The sequence below is a fragment of the Pagrus major genome, chromosome 19 (assembly GCF_040436345.1).
Source record: "Pagrus major chromosome 19, Pma_NU_1.0".
NCBI classification, from domain to species: Eukaryota; Metazoa; Chordata; class Actinopteri; order Spariformes; family Sparidae; genus Pagrus; species Pagrus major.
In genome coordinates, this window is record NC_133233.1 from 12,550,410 (window position 1) to 12,567,738 (window position 17,329).

Below are 17,329 nucleotides of genomic sequence, written 5' to 3' on the forward strand. Positions count from 1 at the left end.
GAAGAAATGTCTGCCAAAAATAAAATGTCAAAGATGGAAAAGTGCTTATAAAGTGAGGGGGGGATGGATTGTACCAAGAAGGGCAAAGTCAGAGACCTTTTTTTTGGCCAAATATACAAAATATGAGAACATTTTGTAGTTTTTCAGACTGTATTTACCCAGAAAGATAATAAACTCTGCATTTCTAACTTTTTTATATATCAACAATTTTTCAGTGAAATTGCAGTGCATTGTTTTAATAGTTTATTGCTCAAATTCCGGGTGAAAGTGCACTCGAGCAATTATTACATTTCAGAAAAGTGTGTTTGCTGTGCAGACAGAGCAAAGCAGCCCATGGCCAGCTGCTTTTACGCACACACAACGACACACACTTCAATCCAAACAGCAACCACAGACTTGGACCACCATGGATCAGGATGCTTTCTCAGACTACACACACACAAATGCACACACTCATTACGCCGGGCCCCGCTTGCTAATGCGCAGACGCTGTGGAACCAGAATGAGCGCGGAGGCAGCATCGACAGCTTCGACATCATCGACAGCTGAGGGCTACGTCTGTGAACTCGGAGCGCTGGAGCTGCCACAACTCCAGCCTCTCCGGGCACTCAAGGCCAACAACAAACTCCTTGTTATCCTGCTGCGCTCTGAGCTGTGTTAAGACCAGCGCATACACACACACATACTCATCCGGTGCATACGCTGCATTGACGCACCCACACACAGAAAGGCGTATAAACAAAGATATTAATATGTAGACACTTGCATACATGCTCAAACATTTTCAAGGGTAGCAATAGAAATGAGTGTACCTCACAAACACATAACTCATCACACTTCTTCTCGGTCTTGCTTACACACAAAAACCAAGGAAAAGAGAAAAGCCTGAAGGCCATAACACTGTCGAGACCCCATCAGTGTGCTACCGTCGAGATGCAACTAGGCCGAGATGGCGGCTCTTGCTCACCTAGGCCCCTAATTGCCTGATGACTGGTCCGAAGTTACAGAGGGATCGAAGGTCAGTGACTCACGGATTACCCCTGAGTCCATGTCGGGGTTTGTGTTAAAGTTGCTACGATATGGTGAGGATCTGGTGTCGTTTCCCACAAGAGTTTATCTTCTTGTAATCCATCGCATTTCAATGACAATAACAGACACTTATATGTGCATATTAGTGTGTCGTTTGAAGACTTTTTCACTCTTACTGGTGAAGTCTGTCGCTCTTGAAAGTCGAATCTGTCTGTTCACAAAGGCTGCAATTGTCTTATCACACAGAAACTGGGGGTTCTCAGTGCATTTTGGAGGCAAGGCGATGTCACCTTTGGGTGTGTTTGTCCCATAAACTCTGTATCCGTCCCCCATGTGCAGTCCTCTAGGCTTGTTTTTTGCACACCCACTGTGAGCACTTACATGAGTATCTCTGCAAACAGGCTTCAAAAGGTTGAACCCATTCATTTGGAATCCGGACATTGTTGAATTAATCGGCGAGATGCACAGTGCGACTGATTGAGAGGGTATGATGTAACATTGTGGTTTTTCAAACTCCGATGACTGGGACCGGCCTGGAGCGGAGCACATCCTGAAAGTGCGGGGCAGCGGTCCAAAGAAGGCATTAGATGAGAAATCCTCGAAATCACCATCGGTGCTCAAGGGGATGGATGTTACGATGCATTTGTAAAAGAAAAAAAAAACTGTTGAGAAATGAAGCAGTGATACAGTTGTGGCAGAATCATCTGTGTGCATAGTGATCCACTAAAGGCGATCATGAAACAAGACACTAATCTAATTAGTCATTTGGGTTCAAACAAACCCAACGTAACTGGATCATTCAGCTAATGTGAAAGGTCACTTAACCCAGTGTGCCTCCAGCTAATCTCTACGTTAAAAAGCCAAATACACTTCGTTATGCTTGGACGAGTCAGCTGAGGTAAATTAGAATTATCATCATCCAATAGCAAGTGAATCTGAAACACAAAAACCATCCATGCCCGCACAATGGCACTTACAGTAATCTTGTGATTTCTCGATCAAAACTTGTCAGAGTTATTATCTCGGATTGGGATGTCAGGTTTTGTTCTGTAATAGACACCTCACCGCACACTGTGATTTTTCTACGGGGATTAATTAACTTAAGGCCTCAGGAATACAAACTTCCAGTCTCACTGTCAAGCTCTGCTGTGTGTGTACGTTATCGCCGTGACAAGAGGTCTCCGTATACTTGTCCCGATTCTGAGACAAATGGGTAATGAGGAAAATCCAGGCGCCACATGCGCAGAGAAAGCGATCTGCACACATCAGAAACAGAGAGGCATGAAATGGGAAGGAAACGTCTGAAACCCCCAGACTTGACAGAGGACTGAGGAACAGGGGATAATTTGTTCTTCTTCCCTGCGCTGAATTGGATTTCCATTTTTGGTTAGGTTAAAGTTGTCCGTCCAATCGCTCCCCGCAACCTTGACGTAATCTCCCCCATCTGAACGGCATAATTCGCTCCAGAGGTAATGCAAAATGAACGGATCTGTATGCAAATGCGGCGCAAACGTCAGGTTGGCTTAGCTAACGGCGGATGAGGTGTTGTGCAGGACACCTTTTGATCCACTATTTCACTTACGGATCGGGTTCACTTCCCCAGCAACCTCCTCACCTGGCTGCGAGAGTGTGTGTGTGCCGGAGTATGCAGCCGTGTGTGTTGAAGGGACCGGGTACCTTTTGCCTTGCGTGGCAGAACATAAATCTCCCATAGTGAGTGCCTCCCTCCCTCCCTCCCTGCCTAGCTCTCTCTCCCCTCTCTGGAAAGGCAGTCAGTTCGTTGGGGACACTTCCCTTGTGGGCGTTAGGATCTCTGTGGGGGGTCACAGGTCAGTCGGCGGAGGAAGCGACAAGCTGTGAAATGTAAAAGACCAATTTCTTCCACATGTTTCAGTGCTGGGAGAACACTGCCAAGCTGTCAGCCGGCATCACGTTTAAAATGGGCCAGGGTGCTACCCAGCAGACCTGTCACAACTCATTTGTAATTAAAAAGCCTGTGTGATGTTTAAAGCAGAGCACCCCAGAAACTTTTGAGGACTGTTAAATAAAGATGAGCTGTGCGTGCAAAAAAAAAAAAAGAGAAGGAAAAAAAGGGGGATGTATTAATAACAAAGAAGCTAGCCAGTCGCCTTTGTAGTAGATCAATACCAAATGAGCCTGTATTTGATTCCTGGCAGTGGCTGGGATGTTGGATGACTTCGAACTAGGTGGGAAACGAGAATAGCATGTTTTTAAAATGAGGAAGTGGATTCTAATTACTATTAACAGAAGTCATTAGCCACCCCCAGATGTGGTCACAGTCGTGGCATGACTTGGCCTGGACCACCACATAAGCAGGGCAACCACGTCGGAACGGCTGATGGACACAATTCAGGATCATATCGGAGCGTATGCACTGAAAGAAAAGCAAAGGAGCTCCAGTCCATCACAGGACTAAAACATGGAAACATAATCATATTCACACCTGGGAATCTCAAGTCTCAAATCAACCTGACCTGCATGTCTTCAGACTGTAGGAGGAAACCAGATCACCTGAAGGAAAATTGCACAAATGCGGGGGGAACATATAACCTCCACACAGAAAGACCATTCTTTCTGTAAAGCAGCACTCACCCCTGAGTCACTATGCAGTTGCTACAATAGTTTGTTTGCTATCTCAAATCATTTCATTCTGTATCCCAGTGCCTCTTAAAAAAAATAATGAAAAATGAAGGAAATTCAGATTACATTTAAAATTTGAGTATTCAAGTACTATTTGAAATCTATATTTTTCCGGGACTATTGGGCCTTGATGGAGGTTTTCCTGTCTAATAGGGATCAGTGAGTACGCCATTATCTGTATCTGTTCAACCAACTAAATTTTCTGGATCCATATAACTACTTTGAATGGGCGGTGCTTAAACCAGAAATTGTTAAATTTAACCTGAAATTGATATGTGTTGATCAGAGTTGCTATATTAATTATTTATTAGAAAACTCTTTACACAACAGCATAAAAATTTAGCTTCAGCTCAATGTTTTTGATCAAAAGAGCAAGAGAGCTGTTTACGGAATATGTTTTTACAGCCCATTTTCACTACAGCGCGTCAAATACAGCAGCCTGGTCAGTGGCCCTGCTCTTCTAAGTTTAATGCTGTAGGTTGATCTTTTCCTAACCCTCACCAAGTACTTTTGGAACCAAAGCCTGACCAAGTAGTTTTTGGGCCTAAACCAAACCAAACCGCGGCCGTTTGACAATGTTTATGACATTTCAAAAGTCATAGTACGTGATACAATGTCAACTGTTTGTCAGCACACTTTATTTTGAAAGTATAACCGGACATTGAATATAACATATTGTTGCTAACTAGACCGCATAGCTTAAGGGTACTGACCACTAGAGGGTTGAGAATGAGTTGGTTTTGCAAATCCGAATTAATAAACTTCAGTCGGCCACCCAACGAGGATTTTTCATTCATCACAAGTAAGGATTTTGACACATTTTACACAGGTGATATTCATACTAATAAAAGGAACATTATCTATACCTCAACCATATCTTATAACACATGCAAGCATCTACAAAGTCTACAAAAAGATTTAAAAAGTGTAAGTACTTTAAATCCAGAGCATGATATGTTATATACAACAATAATACAACTGCCGAGTCAAAATGCTTTGTGTAGTTTAGGTTACTTTGGAATATGTAGATTAAACAACAGTCACTACAAGAATGTAAATGTGGCACAGTGCCTGCTGATAATTTCAATTACACTGTCTGAACATTTAAGTGGCAAAATTAAGTTAAGCCAAGTTTAAACATGGCAGCAGGATACACACAAAAGCTTGGTAGCAGTATTAAGTATCAAGCAGTGTGGCACGTGTGTGTGTCGGCTAATCTGTTGATCATGTAAATATGTTCAGTACAATAATGACTGAGTCTTAATTTAGTAACTAAATTCAAAATGCTGTCAAACTTTGTATTAGATTATATAAAGCTTCCCATGGCATCATACTGAAGAGGGTGTGTTTACTTATTTAAGTGGTGGTATTATCCAAAAGTTTTATCTGATTATGTTCAAGGTCTGTCGGTGTTGTACTTGCTACTCAAACATTTGCCTGAACTAACACTAATGCTACAGTGTTTCTGTTGGCTTTTTGCATATAATCTAACTAAGAAAACATCCTGTGTTTGATCTCACTTGTATCTGTCAAGCTTGGCCCGCTGTCTCCACCCAACCCTCCCCTCGAGCACATCCACGTCAGCCAAGAACTGCTGCTAGTGAGGCCTGCCATTCTTCTCATCCCAGCGCTTGTGACATTAGGGTGACATTTTCTCCCCACTGTGGCATAGTCGGGGGTTTTAACATTGAACCCCTACCTGGCAGAGATGAGGAAGAGCAAGCAGAGTCAGCTGACAGGTGGAGAGGGGACCCCCGGTGAGAGTGTACCACAGCGGGCTCTCCTGCTCCTCTGCTGGGGCCTGCGTGTGGCTGCTGGTGGGGATACAACTGGGAATGGGGATGAATGGGCTGAGGACGGAGCTGGGGCTGCGATGGGGGCTGGGGCTGGAGTGGCAGTTGGCCGTGTGTTTGCTCATGATGGACCCCAGGTTGGGGCATGACTGCGGGGTTAGGAGGGAGTATTGATCGGGTGATGCAGCGCTCCGGCCCCCCAGATGTTCCAGAAGGGAGCCTTTTTACCTGAAACACCACAAACAAGAGGGTGTGTTGGAGGTCTACATATGGGTTCAGTGAACATTAATATAACCTCTTCATGTTAATGTCATCAGCAGTTATGTTCATATCGTTCCATTGCATCATCACTGTTTTGGGAAAACAGCATGTGTGTGTAATTACACTACAGGTGTTGGTGATCAAACTGCAGACATAGCTAACTTTTAGTATTTGTCATAGTGTGCCATAATAGCATAATTCAATTAAGAGCGTAATTGTGACTAATATGAGTATTGTACATCATATTGCGCTGTACATCCGCAAACATGCACAAAAATGTGGCTATTTACATCCCTCAGAAATCAAAGCAGCAGTAATGATAATGGAGTAATACAAACAACATGTCACAGTCCAAGGGACAAATAAAGAGACAAACCCAAGACAGAGAGCTTTGTTCTGGCGTTTAATTCAATTAAGATGTTTACTAATCTAATCAATGCATCAGCTCAAATGCATCCGGAATGGCTGGGTAAAGATGTGGTTCTTGTTTGCTCTCTGGGGCCAATTTCCAATTGCTCTCCAAAAGCTTTTTATCATAGAAAAACCAAAAAAATTCAACCCCCATCTACCCAGAACCACCATCCTGCCTCCCAAATAATAGTGGGGGGAAAAATACAAGCACCCGATTTAATCTTAAACACCATAACTCATACCCGCACACAATTATTAATATAAAATAATAATAATAATAAGAGTCTTCATTAGAGAACGTGCATTCACATGTTTCCTAATCGCACACATAAACACACCTGAAAGTACAGGTTGCACAGCCAGTGGTCCAGATCAGAGGAGATGAGGGCTTCAATTGTTTTGAACTGGTCCACTTGCGTGTTTGGCTCCCCCCTGAGCAGAGGGGTTTTAAACCTGGGTCAATGACACATAACCGGTAATAGTCACTGTACAACCAGATGTACAATGAGCAAAGTAGACATGAGCACTCCGCTCAACAAGTTAGATTGCTTTTTTTTTCAAACTTAAAGGTTATGTGTAAATAGTGTATATTAGTGCCTACGAGCCTGCATGTGCGTCACAAACTTTCACACATTACAGCCAAACAGTACACTTACAGTACTATACAGCATTAACAAAAATCTTCAGCCATATTTGATCAGCACTGTATAGTTTGGGAGTTTGATCTGAGTTTTGTGAGCAGCATGCATTTTCTTTTTTTCCAACCTTATTAATAAAACGAAGTGTTTGAGGCATTTGTTTTGTGATGTCTAGTGGCAGTGAATGTCAAATAGACACATAAGTTGTTCGATCTGAACATCAAAACGGGATCATTTTGCTGGGATTCATGGTGGCTTATTGACCTAAAATACTTATATATACAAAAATACAAACTCCTTGAGGTCCGACAGCTATCTTCGATCTGCCTTTGACACACCTGCCCTGGACGTGACCGAGGCTCGGCCCACAAACAGGAAATGCCCCCCAAGCCATCGCAGAGCTGATGTGGCTGCTGTGTCCTGGTAGTGCGATCAGTTTGAACACCAGCACCATGGAGGGGATGACCTCACGGGCGGCAGGTAGGATCTGCAGACACACATAAAGGTGTAAGGTTAGCCACAGCTCCACTCAGGTGAACACACATGCTTGCAGGCCCACACAACGTATGCACACATATGCAGACACATCGACGCAAGCATATTGCTCGCAAACAGACACACAGAGGGTAGCAAACAGGACAGGAGCCCCCAGGGAGCCACTTAATCCACACCCTAGACTTGAATCCTCCTTGAACTTATTTCCATGTTCTTTTCAGAGCCGTTTTAACTGCCATTCTTACCCGTCCGGCTCTGCAAATTGCCTCAAAGGAGATGCTGGAATGATAAAGACTGTCTGCATCAATCGCAGGGTGGAGGAGAAGTTGGGATTTCCGTTGTAGTCTATGAGCTGACAGTTAGTGAATTTGCAACGCGGTGAGGCCACCATCAATCAAACTGATGACATTAAGGGTATCTCGCATGAAGCAAAAAGTGTTAGTGGTTAGCAGTCGATGGCAAACACATACATTCTTATTTACCCGGAGAGCGGTGGGTTTGCTTAAAAAATGAACTGACAGTGAGGTGTGTGCCACTTCATCCATCACTGGGTGGAAATATTTTATCCCTTTATTAGTTGTAATGGAAAACGCAGGGGACTTGTTTTAACACATAAATCATGTGTATCCCTCCCACCCCCCCGATAATCTGCTTTTGGTATGCACCTGCGAAATGATGGGTAGTAGTGTCTGACTCAGGACACAAATTTATGGCATAATATCACGGATTATGGATATTGAGGATATTTCATATTATTCATTTACTGTAAGAAATATGACCCGCATAAATAGTAATTTGTGTGCATGCGCGATTGCATATGTGCGACGTGCCTGCATGCTGACATGTGCGCTCTTTGCCGCATATGTGTACGTGGGAAGTGTTACTGCGAGACTGGATGATGTGCTTCAGAGGTTTTCTCACTTCCTGTGTTTGCAGGAGGAGCCGCTTAAGCCATTAGAAACATCTTCTTTAATTCAAAACAGACTGATGTTTTATAGTTGTTGTTTTTTTTTTTTAAAAAGAGCGCATGTGTGCACAAAAGAAGTGAAGAAAAATAGTGACTATCATTGTGCAGGATGACTCAGTTCTTCCTCAATGACCACCAAAAGATTAAAAAAAAAAAAGTAGAAGAGAAACAAGAACAAATTCATGGATCTCCGTATGCATTTCCTTGGACCTTTCATCTTTTTCCTCTTGTCTTCCTCACTCATTCTTTATCCCCCTTTAATATTAAAATGTGGAATCTTTATACTGCACATTCTCCCATTTGGTGTAAAAACTGCACAAAGACTGTGAGCCTGACTTCTCAGAAGTGTTCCCACTTGCCAGCATATCCAAGACATCTCCAACTGAACTGCACTGTTTCTGTCTAAATCCAAACCCAGACACACAAGACAAAGGGCGAATGAAAAAAAAGAGAAGGAGAGAGAGGGAGGAAAGGAAAGGAAAGGAAAATAAGCTCCTGGCTTCCCCTTACCATCACTAATTCCTCATTTCCTCTTAGAAGGCACTGCAAGCACTCCTGAAATCGCACGCTATAGTGTGGGCAAGGGGAGAGAGAGAAAAACATCCAAGCCAATCCTGATAGTCTCAGACAAATCTGATCAGCGTTTCCACCGCTATCAATGAGGACGACAACAACAGGTTTGTCTATAAAGCGCAGCCGAGGGTTTGGCGAGGAGGAGAGGAGGGAAGGAAGAGTGACATGAGGCATTTAGCATGCCATACTTAAACCTTTTTTACCTCTGAATCAGATCCCAGGTCTGCATTCAGTTTGTGCCAGCTTTTACCCCGTTCTTTATGTTTTGATGGGAGCCGGAGACAATATTATCAGGAGGCTCGAGCTCAATGAATACGCCCACCAGCACATTGACAGTGTCCACATGTGCTAAATGCTCCAGCTAAGGCCTTTAGAGTTGCCATCAGAACACTGTAGAAGCCCTTTCTGAGCCTGTAACAAAACTCTATGGGATCAGGAGGGACACTGGATTTAGTGGCTTCTGTTTTAAGGTTTCTCTTGTGAGTCTTTGGTACTGTGCGCACATCGTCAGTGAATAAACCTAAACAGAGATTTCTAATCCACTGGTCAATATCGGCCGTCTAAAACGACTATGTGGGTTTTTTGAGATTAGCGCAGCTTCTATAGAGGATGTTTTCCCTCATATCAAGAGGTTTAGGAAAGTGGTTGTGAAATGTGTATAGATCTCATCTAATGTAATCTGCTGTGTTGTTTCATCCAAAGGACCAAATGTGAAAACATGTTGAGTCTTTTACTATGCACTGGAAATGGAGGTTGAGATTCTTAATACTCTCCCAAAATATTACATTTTAGTCAATTCTGCCCAAGTTTTCTATGTCCTCTTTTATCCCCGCCGATCCAGCTCAACTCAAAGACATGTAGAACAGACACTAAATTTTTCAATGCATTTGTACTTCATTTTCATTCCAATAAAACATTACTTCCTTATATAAATGAATAATTGATCTTGGGTTTGATTTACATGCATGGATTAAATGTCATGTTTGAAAAAGTTGTTGTTTTATTCATATGGAGATCCCTGGAGCAAAACCTAGGGGCTGTGTGTGGCATATTTTCATATGCCGTCTTTTTACAGCAATATAACTTCTCATAACCCCTTCAATCTAGAAACTGCTCCGTCTTCACTGCAACTGATGAAACCAAAGACAACAGAAAGAGGATGATGAATTTGGAAGTGCTTTGGCAAAAATAAAAGACTCAACATGCAGTATGGTAGGTTCTGTTGTATTAGTACAGCATGTTTTTATTGTTTGCTTTAATCTGGGGGGACTGTTTGTTTTTAAGATCGCGGTTTACTAAAATTTTCCATTGAATTTCGCAACAAAGGGTTTGTCCATTTCATTGGAAGTGAGCGTGTTTTAATAAAGGGTAACTCAGTGTCAAAATTACTTTCAGATAAGACATGTTTTATATTTATTCCCGAAAAAATAAAAGAAATATTCAAAGCAGCATCCCCAAGCATCATATCAATAAAGGGGTTGTTATTAAATAAAATTTCACAGTAACAAATCACAACCTGATTTGGTCCTTTCCTTGTTGAATAAAAACATATTAGTGTCAACTGAGGAAAGGAACATGTTACCAGTATCAGTAAATGCAGATCTCTTTAGTGGCCAGAGTCACTTCTGTTCCCTTTCAAGTCTACAATCTCTATTGTGAATGTGACTGCAAACCAATTACTGGTTGGTTATATATCCATCCATACATACTAGGGGTGTCACGATTCTCCAAATCCTCGATTCGATTTGATTTTCGATTTTAGGGTCATGATTCGATTCGATTCTCGATTTTTTTCTTTTTCTTACAGCACAGACGCCTATGCTATTTTCAGACTAGTCTAGTCTACGATCATTGGTTTTATTCATCAAATTTTGTACAGTAAATCTTATTTCAAAAGTTGGGCTACATGTAAGTGATGCAATTTCCATAATGTATCACATTAGGCACTAATGGTCAAATTTAAATTATTTATTTGCAATATAAAGGTAACAATCTTGTTTTCAACAACAAAAACAAACAACAATGAGACGCTTCCTTTAGCACTTCTGCCAGATTATCACTTGTGTGTGCTTCATAGATGGGGCGAGTTTGAAGGACTGGACTTTCAATCTCCCAATCTTTATTGACGTAGTGCGCTGTGACGGTGATGTAACTCTCAGTTGCTCTTGAGGTCCAGCCATCTGTTGTTAAGGCAACTAACTCTGCATTGCTCAGACCCCTCACAACTTTTTCTTTAACGTCTTCATACATGGAGGGAACCACTTTTGTTGTAAGATGCGACCTGCTGGGCATACTGTAGCGTGGCTCAAGTACGCTAATTAAATGTTTAAATCCCGTGTTTTCCACCACCGAGTAAGGCTGCAGGTCTGCTGCTATAAATAGCCCTATAGCGCTAGTTATAGCTTTTGCGCGAGCTGAGGTCTGTGGAAGTTTTATTGCAAACGAGGATTGAATAGTTGGCTGGACCAGTGATGGTGCTTTCCCAGCTGTCAAATCTACATCTTTGTGATGCCGGCGAATGTGTCCTGCCATGTTCGTAGTGTTTCCCGTGGCCGGGTATGGTACACGCGCATAGCATATCTTACACACTGTGGTCTTCTTGTCAACAACGCGAACGTCGTCGACATAACTCACCGGGAACGCAAAATATTTCCATACATGTGATTTAAGAGAAGCAGGAGCTGCTTCAAGCTCCGGTGCCGCGTCTCCTCCTTTATCTGCACTCGCCATCGTGTCATAACCTGCAGGATAGGTAACTAGCGGCGTCGGCTACAATGTGCTGCGTCATTTGCGTAACTTTGCGTAGTGTGCGTAGCTTTGTACACGGGGAGGGGGGGGATCGTCGATCCTCTCTTTGACTTCGATGCTCGAGATCGTGACGTAATTTCGATCGATTTCGATAAAAAATCGAAATCGTGACACCCCTAATACATACATACATACATACATAATATATATATATAAGTGAGATTTGCATATATTTTTAATTGCAAAGCAGGTGTAGGTGCTATGTAAACACTGTCAATTATAAAAATGCTAAATCCACACAGAAATACACACAGCCCGTATTCTGAAACTTTGTCTTCAAACAAGCTGTCAGGACTTCTGTAAGATTGTGATGTCACAACTATTCAGTCTCCGCCCTTAGCCACGCCCCCAGCACAGCTGTGGTTGTAAAAACACCAGCAGAGCTGATCCGGAAAACCCGGTATGCGGTCCCTGCTCAGGCCTGTGAGAGCCGACGAATCAGAGCAGACTGAGCTTTTCAGGAGGGGGGGACCTTAAAGAGACAGGCACTAAAGATTAAGACAGAGGGTGAATAAAGAAAATAATGTTTTTAAACATTAAAGCTTGTTAACATTTTGTAGTAGACACCCAAAATAAAAGTATGGGCCTGAAAATTAGCATAAGATGGGACCTTTAAAATTAAAGAAATCTATTTGAACTGAAATTGATTGCTAGTTGTTTTTGATGTCTTCTGTATTATCTTCCCAGTATCATAACCATTCATATTTTAGCTTGTAAAATTTTCTGCTTTTGTCCAACATCTCTTTAAAAAACTGCTCACCATGAACAGGCTCTGGTTAATGTGCAGATCAGTGTCGTAGAAGCGGCCGCGATGCTTGATTGGCTGGGTGGACACCACCCATTGTCGCTGCTCTTTCTCGCTGCACCATGCCAGAGCTGGACCCCCGAGACGGCTGTGAAGGGACACACTGACAGTATAGAGGCCCCCGGGTAGTTTGTCTCTGGCGGCTCTTAGGCAACACACACAGACCTCCACAGGCTGGGGAGTGGTGCTGTAGTTCACCTGTAATACACAAATTGAGGAACACGAGATTTGATTGCAATATTCGTAACACTTTATAAAAAGTGTGTAACTCATATATTTAAGTAATGGTTAACTGAATGGCTTTATGTGATTAGTTCACACTTACAAGATCATCAGTTAGCAAATGTTAATCACAGTTTCTACATACATTTATTGATATGCAACAAAATCTATTAAGTGTGAACAAATCTCTTATAATCATGGTGACCTGATAATTTGTTCATGGTAAGCTACAAGAATTCATGATATATCCTGTATTAATTCATGCATTAAATCATCAGGAGTCGTGTATTAGTTAATCAGGACTTAAGTATATGATTCGTACCCTTTTTATAAAATGTATTTTTTACATTGTGTCACACCACATCTGAATTGAAACAGGACAACCTTCTACAAATATTAGTATCTTATCAGAGACACATATCCTGAAAATAATCACAGTAAGACCAAAGTGTCAGTATTTATTTGCGCTCGTCAGCTGTATCAAGCTAATGCTGTTAAGTCTGTTAGCCGGATGTTGCAAGTTACCACTTAAACATCAGCTACAGCAATCACACACCTACCTAAGTAAACAGCTAACCTGCTTCTAAGACAAACAGTTTGTTGACACTACGAGGCTACCATATTGACCACAGTTGTAAATGCTGCCAACAGTTATGTTATCTAATCTGCACTGCCCCTGCACCACTACTTCTGTCAAGCACTTTGTAACTACTGTTTGGAAAAGTGCTATGTAAATAAAGCTTGGTTACTTATCACTTCCCCCATTTTTCACAGTTCTTCTCATCAGCAATCCACTCTCCTTGCCTTGTAGGCACAGAAAAAACTTTCCCCTGTATTATTAGCTGTGATGCACATCTGGAGATAAAACAGCAGAGCCACTGTGTGAGACAAGCACTGATAACCTCTAAATAGTTATTTATTGTTTTCAATCCCCAAAACTACGTATTTGATGACGCAAGTCCACACTTTTGGGTGGAGTCATTTTTTTTGTTTACTTCAGGTGTTTACTGAACAAGGGAGGTGTCTTTGTCCACATGCAGTCAAACAGTCACACATGTAAGACATGCCCAGTACAGCTGCAGGCCTGCATCTACTGATCTCTGTTAAGTACCTTGCTCAAGGGCACATCAGCATTGCTTGTTATCGAAGTTGAGAGTGATATTTGTTTTCCCCCCGCCATATTGCCCATTCAGATAAAAGTTTCAAAACGCCAACCTCCTGGTAGCGAGCTCATCCCACTAACCTTCAGGCTACATCAGCCCACTTGTTGTTTATTTGCTTGTTTGTTTGGGTGACATGTGCCTCTTTTTTAGGGCTTAGGATGAGTAACAGGGTATGCTGGCTAGAACGTTTAGTGTTTTTCTGAAACATAATCAGAGAACAATATAAATGCATATTCAGTCTTTTGTCCCCTATGGCATCTGTTGAACAGCACTGAATGAAAAGTCAATCTGGCTTAAACAGAGTCACTTGGTCTTTATCACCATTTGTATGTTTTTTTAATCTTCAATTAGCAATGTTGGTTGATCCATTATTTGGCTGGTGGGACATTTTGTCCTGCCATTTGTTCATCTAGCAGAGGCCAAGATTACTGGGCAGATTGCCATTTTATATGGACATTAGGGGCCTCAGAATATGGGTCTTGATTATTTTCATGACCTCTTTAGCTGAATTTAACTGTGATCATCAGACCACTTTAGTACAACAAATATCATAATCAAGTTGGCAGATTGCTATCCTTGAGCCCAGCTGATAAATCAGCTGATATTGGCCTATCACAGATATGTTGGTATTGGTGTTAATGTTGACCAATTTCCAATATTTGCCAATATGAAGATTTTGTTTTTCAGAGAAAGATGCTTCAGATATTTATAATTGATACATTTCCGGCAAGTTTACTGTTTTAGTGCACTGGTATCATTTTAGACAATAAAGTCTTCTGTCTAACTGTAAAATATCTTGCCTCTGATACATATCTTTGTTACAAGTGTTAGATAACTACATTTGAATGATCATTGCAAAAGATGTGTGTATATCGGCCTAAATGTCATTATTGGAATTTTTTACTTCCTAATATTGATAACGGCATCGGCCCCAAAAATCAAGTATCGGTCTTGCTCTAATCCTAATTGATCAATTCCCATAATTTCCTTTTGTTTTCCTCTTCTGTTCCATCCTAACATACATATACAACCCATCAGTGTCAGTGGTGTAGTACATTCACTCAACCACTGTATTTATACATGATTTTGAGGTACTTTTTATATCCATTTTTTGCTACTTTATATTTCTACACCACTGATAATAATGTTGTACTTTTTACTCCACAAAAATGCTTGGACAATTTAAGTTACTAGTTACTTTACAATACTGCAGATTAAGATTATACTTTATGATGGGAAATTCATCTGCTAAACTATATAGAGTAGTTAAACCACCAGCTTCAACTTGAAAGTGCTGAATATATTAATACATCAAGAATTCCAAAAACACAATATTCACTATTCAGAATTTTGCATAAAGAGTACTTTTACTTTTGGAACTTTAAGTATATTGTGATGCTAATACATTTATACTTTTACTAGAATAAAAATAAAACTGAAATGCAGAGCTTTTACTTGTGTCTGAGTACTTCTACACTGTGGTCTTGCTACTTTTACTTAAGTACAAGATCTGGGTACTTTTTCCACCTCTGAATCCTATCCTATCCTAACCTATCCTATCCTAACCCACACTATTCCACCCCATCCCATCCCATCCCATCGTATTTCCTTCCAATCCATCATATCCTATCCTGTCCCTCCCTCTTTTAAGTGCACGTATTTATTTTTAGCTGATTATCTAAGCTGCATCTCTTAATGCCCATTTATTTTATGTACTCAAATTTACCCCGTATTGACCAACTCCCTAAGGCAAATTTTGAGTGTCTGGCAATTAAAGCCCTCAATACCAATCGATGGCATAGTAGCATTCAGGGGCTACATGTGCTCACACATACACACTCATACACTGTATCCACTGTTTGTTCTACTGTACAGTATACTGAGAGTGTCCCTATCCCTTTCACATACACCACACACACATTCACCTAGCAGCGGCTGGCGGTGCCCATCGCTCTGCCAGCCTGCAAGGGGGGAAGGTGTGTGCTGAGCCCCGCAGTAATGCCCCTCAATCTCCCCACTGTGAGCATCTTTGCATACCAAAACAACAAAAACAATTTAGGCAGAAGTGAAATTAGTATAATTGGTGGCAAAGCGGTTTAGCCCACACATCTCACATTTGGGAGGAGGTGATGGAGGCCTCCAAACCCCCACACTGGAATGAGATGCATGCACGCAGAATGGAAAGGAAGAGGAGGAGGAGGAGAAAGGAGTAAAAAAGAGGCAAAGAAACAACAAAACAATAAAATCACACTGGTGTCCAATTTGCACTATGTATGTCTTTAAGAGGTATTGTTATTATCTGGCCCACATGCTTGCACAGGCGTCGTAACAGACAGTCAAGACAGCAAGGCGAAGGTAAAAGGTGAAGTGAGCCAATTTTCCATATCAGAGGTGGTTTGTTTGCCCCAAGCCTGAGTTGTGCCTAAAGTGCCATAACATTACAGCACTCCTACAGATGAGATCAAAGGCTCCAGCGAGGGATCCTCCGTGGTTTTGCTGGCAAGCGGCCGTCCTTTCGCTGAAATATCTTTTCAGGGCTTTCCACACATTGACTGATCACAAAATGCACTCTTAATAGAGACAGGAAATGCCACATACAAAAACTTCCTTTCTTTCTAAGTATGGGCTAATATTCAGAGATTAAGCTTTCTCGTTAATTATTTTCATTTTAATTAGTAAATCTTAATTAACAATGAACATTTACCCTTAAAATTTTTTGGCTTCGGAATGAAGGAGGGGGGTGAAGAAAGGAGAGAATAAATATGACAATCTTTTTGGGACCTCCGGGCAGGATTACTGATGCAGGCTGCCTTAGTTATTAAACACGTTCTAAATTAAATGCCTCCATGAATTTTGCACAGAAATATATTTTCATAGTTTTGCATGCCAAATGTGACATTTTATATTTCAGATTCATCTCGCTGCAGTAATTTTAGGGAAATGTCATATAAACAAAGATTTTGTCATTTACCAAAGGAAATTACTATGCGTGGCAGGTTTGGCCATTGCTTTCTCTCTCTCTCTCTCTCTTTCTCTCTTTTCCCTCTCCCTCTTTTGCCCCCTATTCTGCCTGTGCCGGTTGTTTCAAGTCAGCAAGCCATAAAAAATCTTTATCTCAGTGAAACACAGCAATTTGGGAGATAATCGAATGGTGACTGGGGGGCACAAACGCCAGTCTGAGGAATTATACCACAATCTCCCCTGCATTTACAACCTTCCTCAAAGCCAGTTGTCACCCTGGAAGGAAAGCCCCCGACTGAAGATTCATTACATCTTTAAGCCAGCACGGTGGCATGGCAGCCTCATCCCCAGATGCAACACAACAGCACACTCCTCCCACAGCTGGTGATGCTACCGCTAAAGCTGCAGCTTCCTTCTCTCTTTTTCCCCACTTGGTTCTCTTTTCTCTCCTCTCCCTCTGTTCCCCTTTTTTCATCTCCAAAGACTCCTTCTCCCTCCTACTTAGATTCCTAAAACCACAAACACCATTCACACAAGGCGGG

At 41.7% G+C, this 17,329-nt stretch overlaps 1 protein-coding gene across 1 annotated transcript in view; it reads right to left on the reverse strand.

The window, feature by feature from the left end:
* The window catches only part of ofcc1 (orofacial cleft 1 candidate 1), a 194,271-nt gene that overhangs the window by 52,754 nt on the left and 124,188 nt on the right, over nt 1–17,329 (reverse strand). Inside the window, exons 13-16 of the mRNA XM_073488057.1 lie at nt 12,397–12,639; nt 7,132–7,280; nt 6,494–6,608; nt 5,390–5,711 (exon numbers count right to left, since the gene is read on the reverse strand). Coding sequence (XP_073344158.1) covers nt 5,390–5,711; nt 6,494–6,608; nt 7,132–7,280; nt 12,397–12,639 — 829 coding nt within the window. The remainder of the gene's footprint in view (nt 1–5,389; nt 5,712–6,493; nt 6,609–7,131; nt 7,281–12,396; nt 12,640–17,329) is intronic.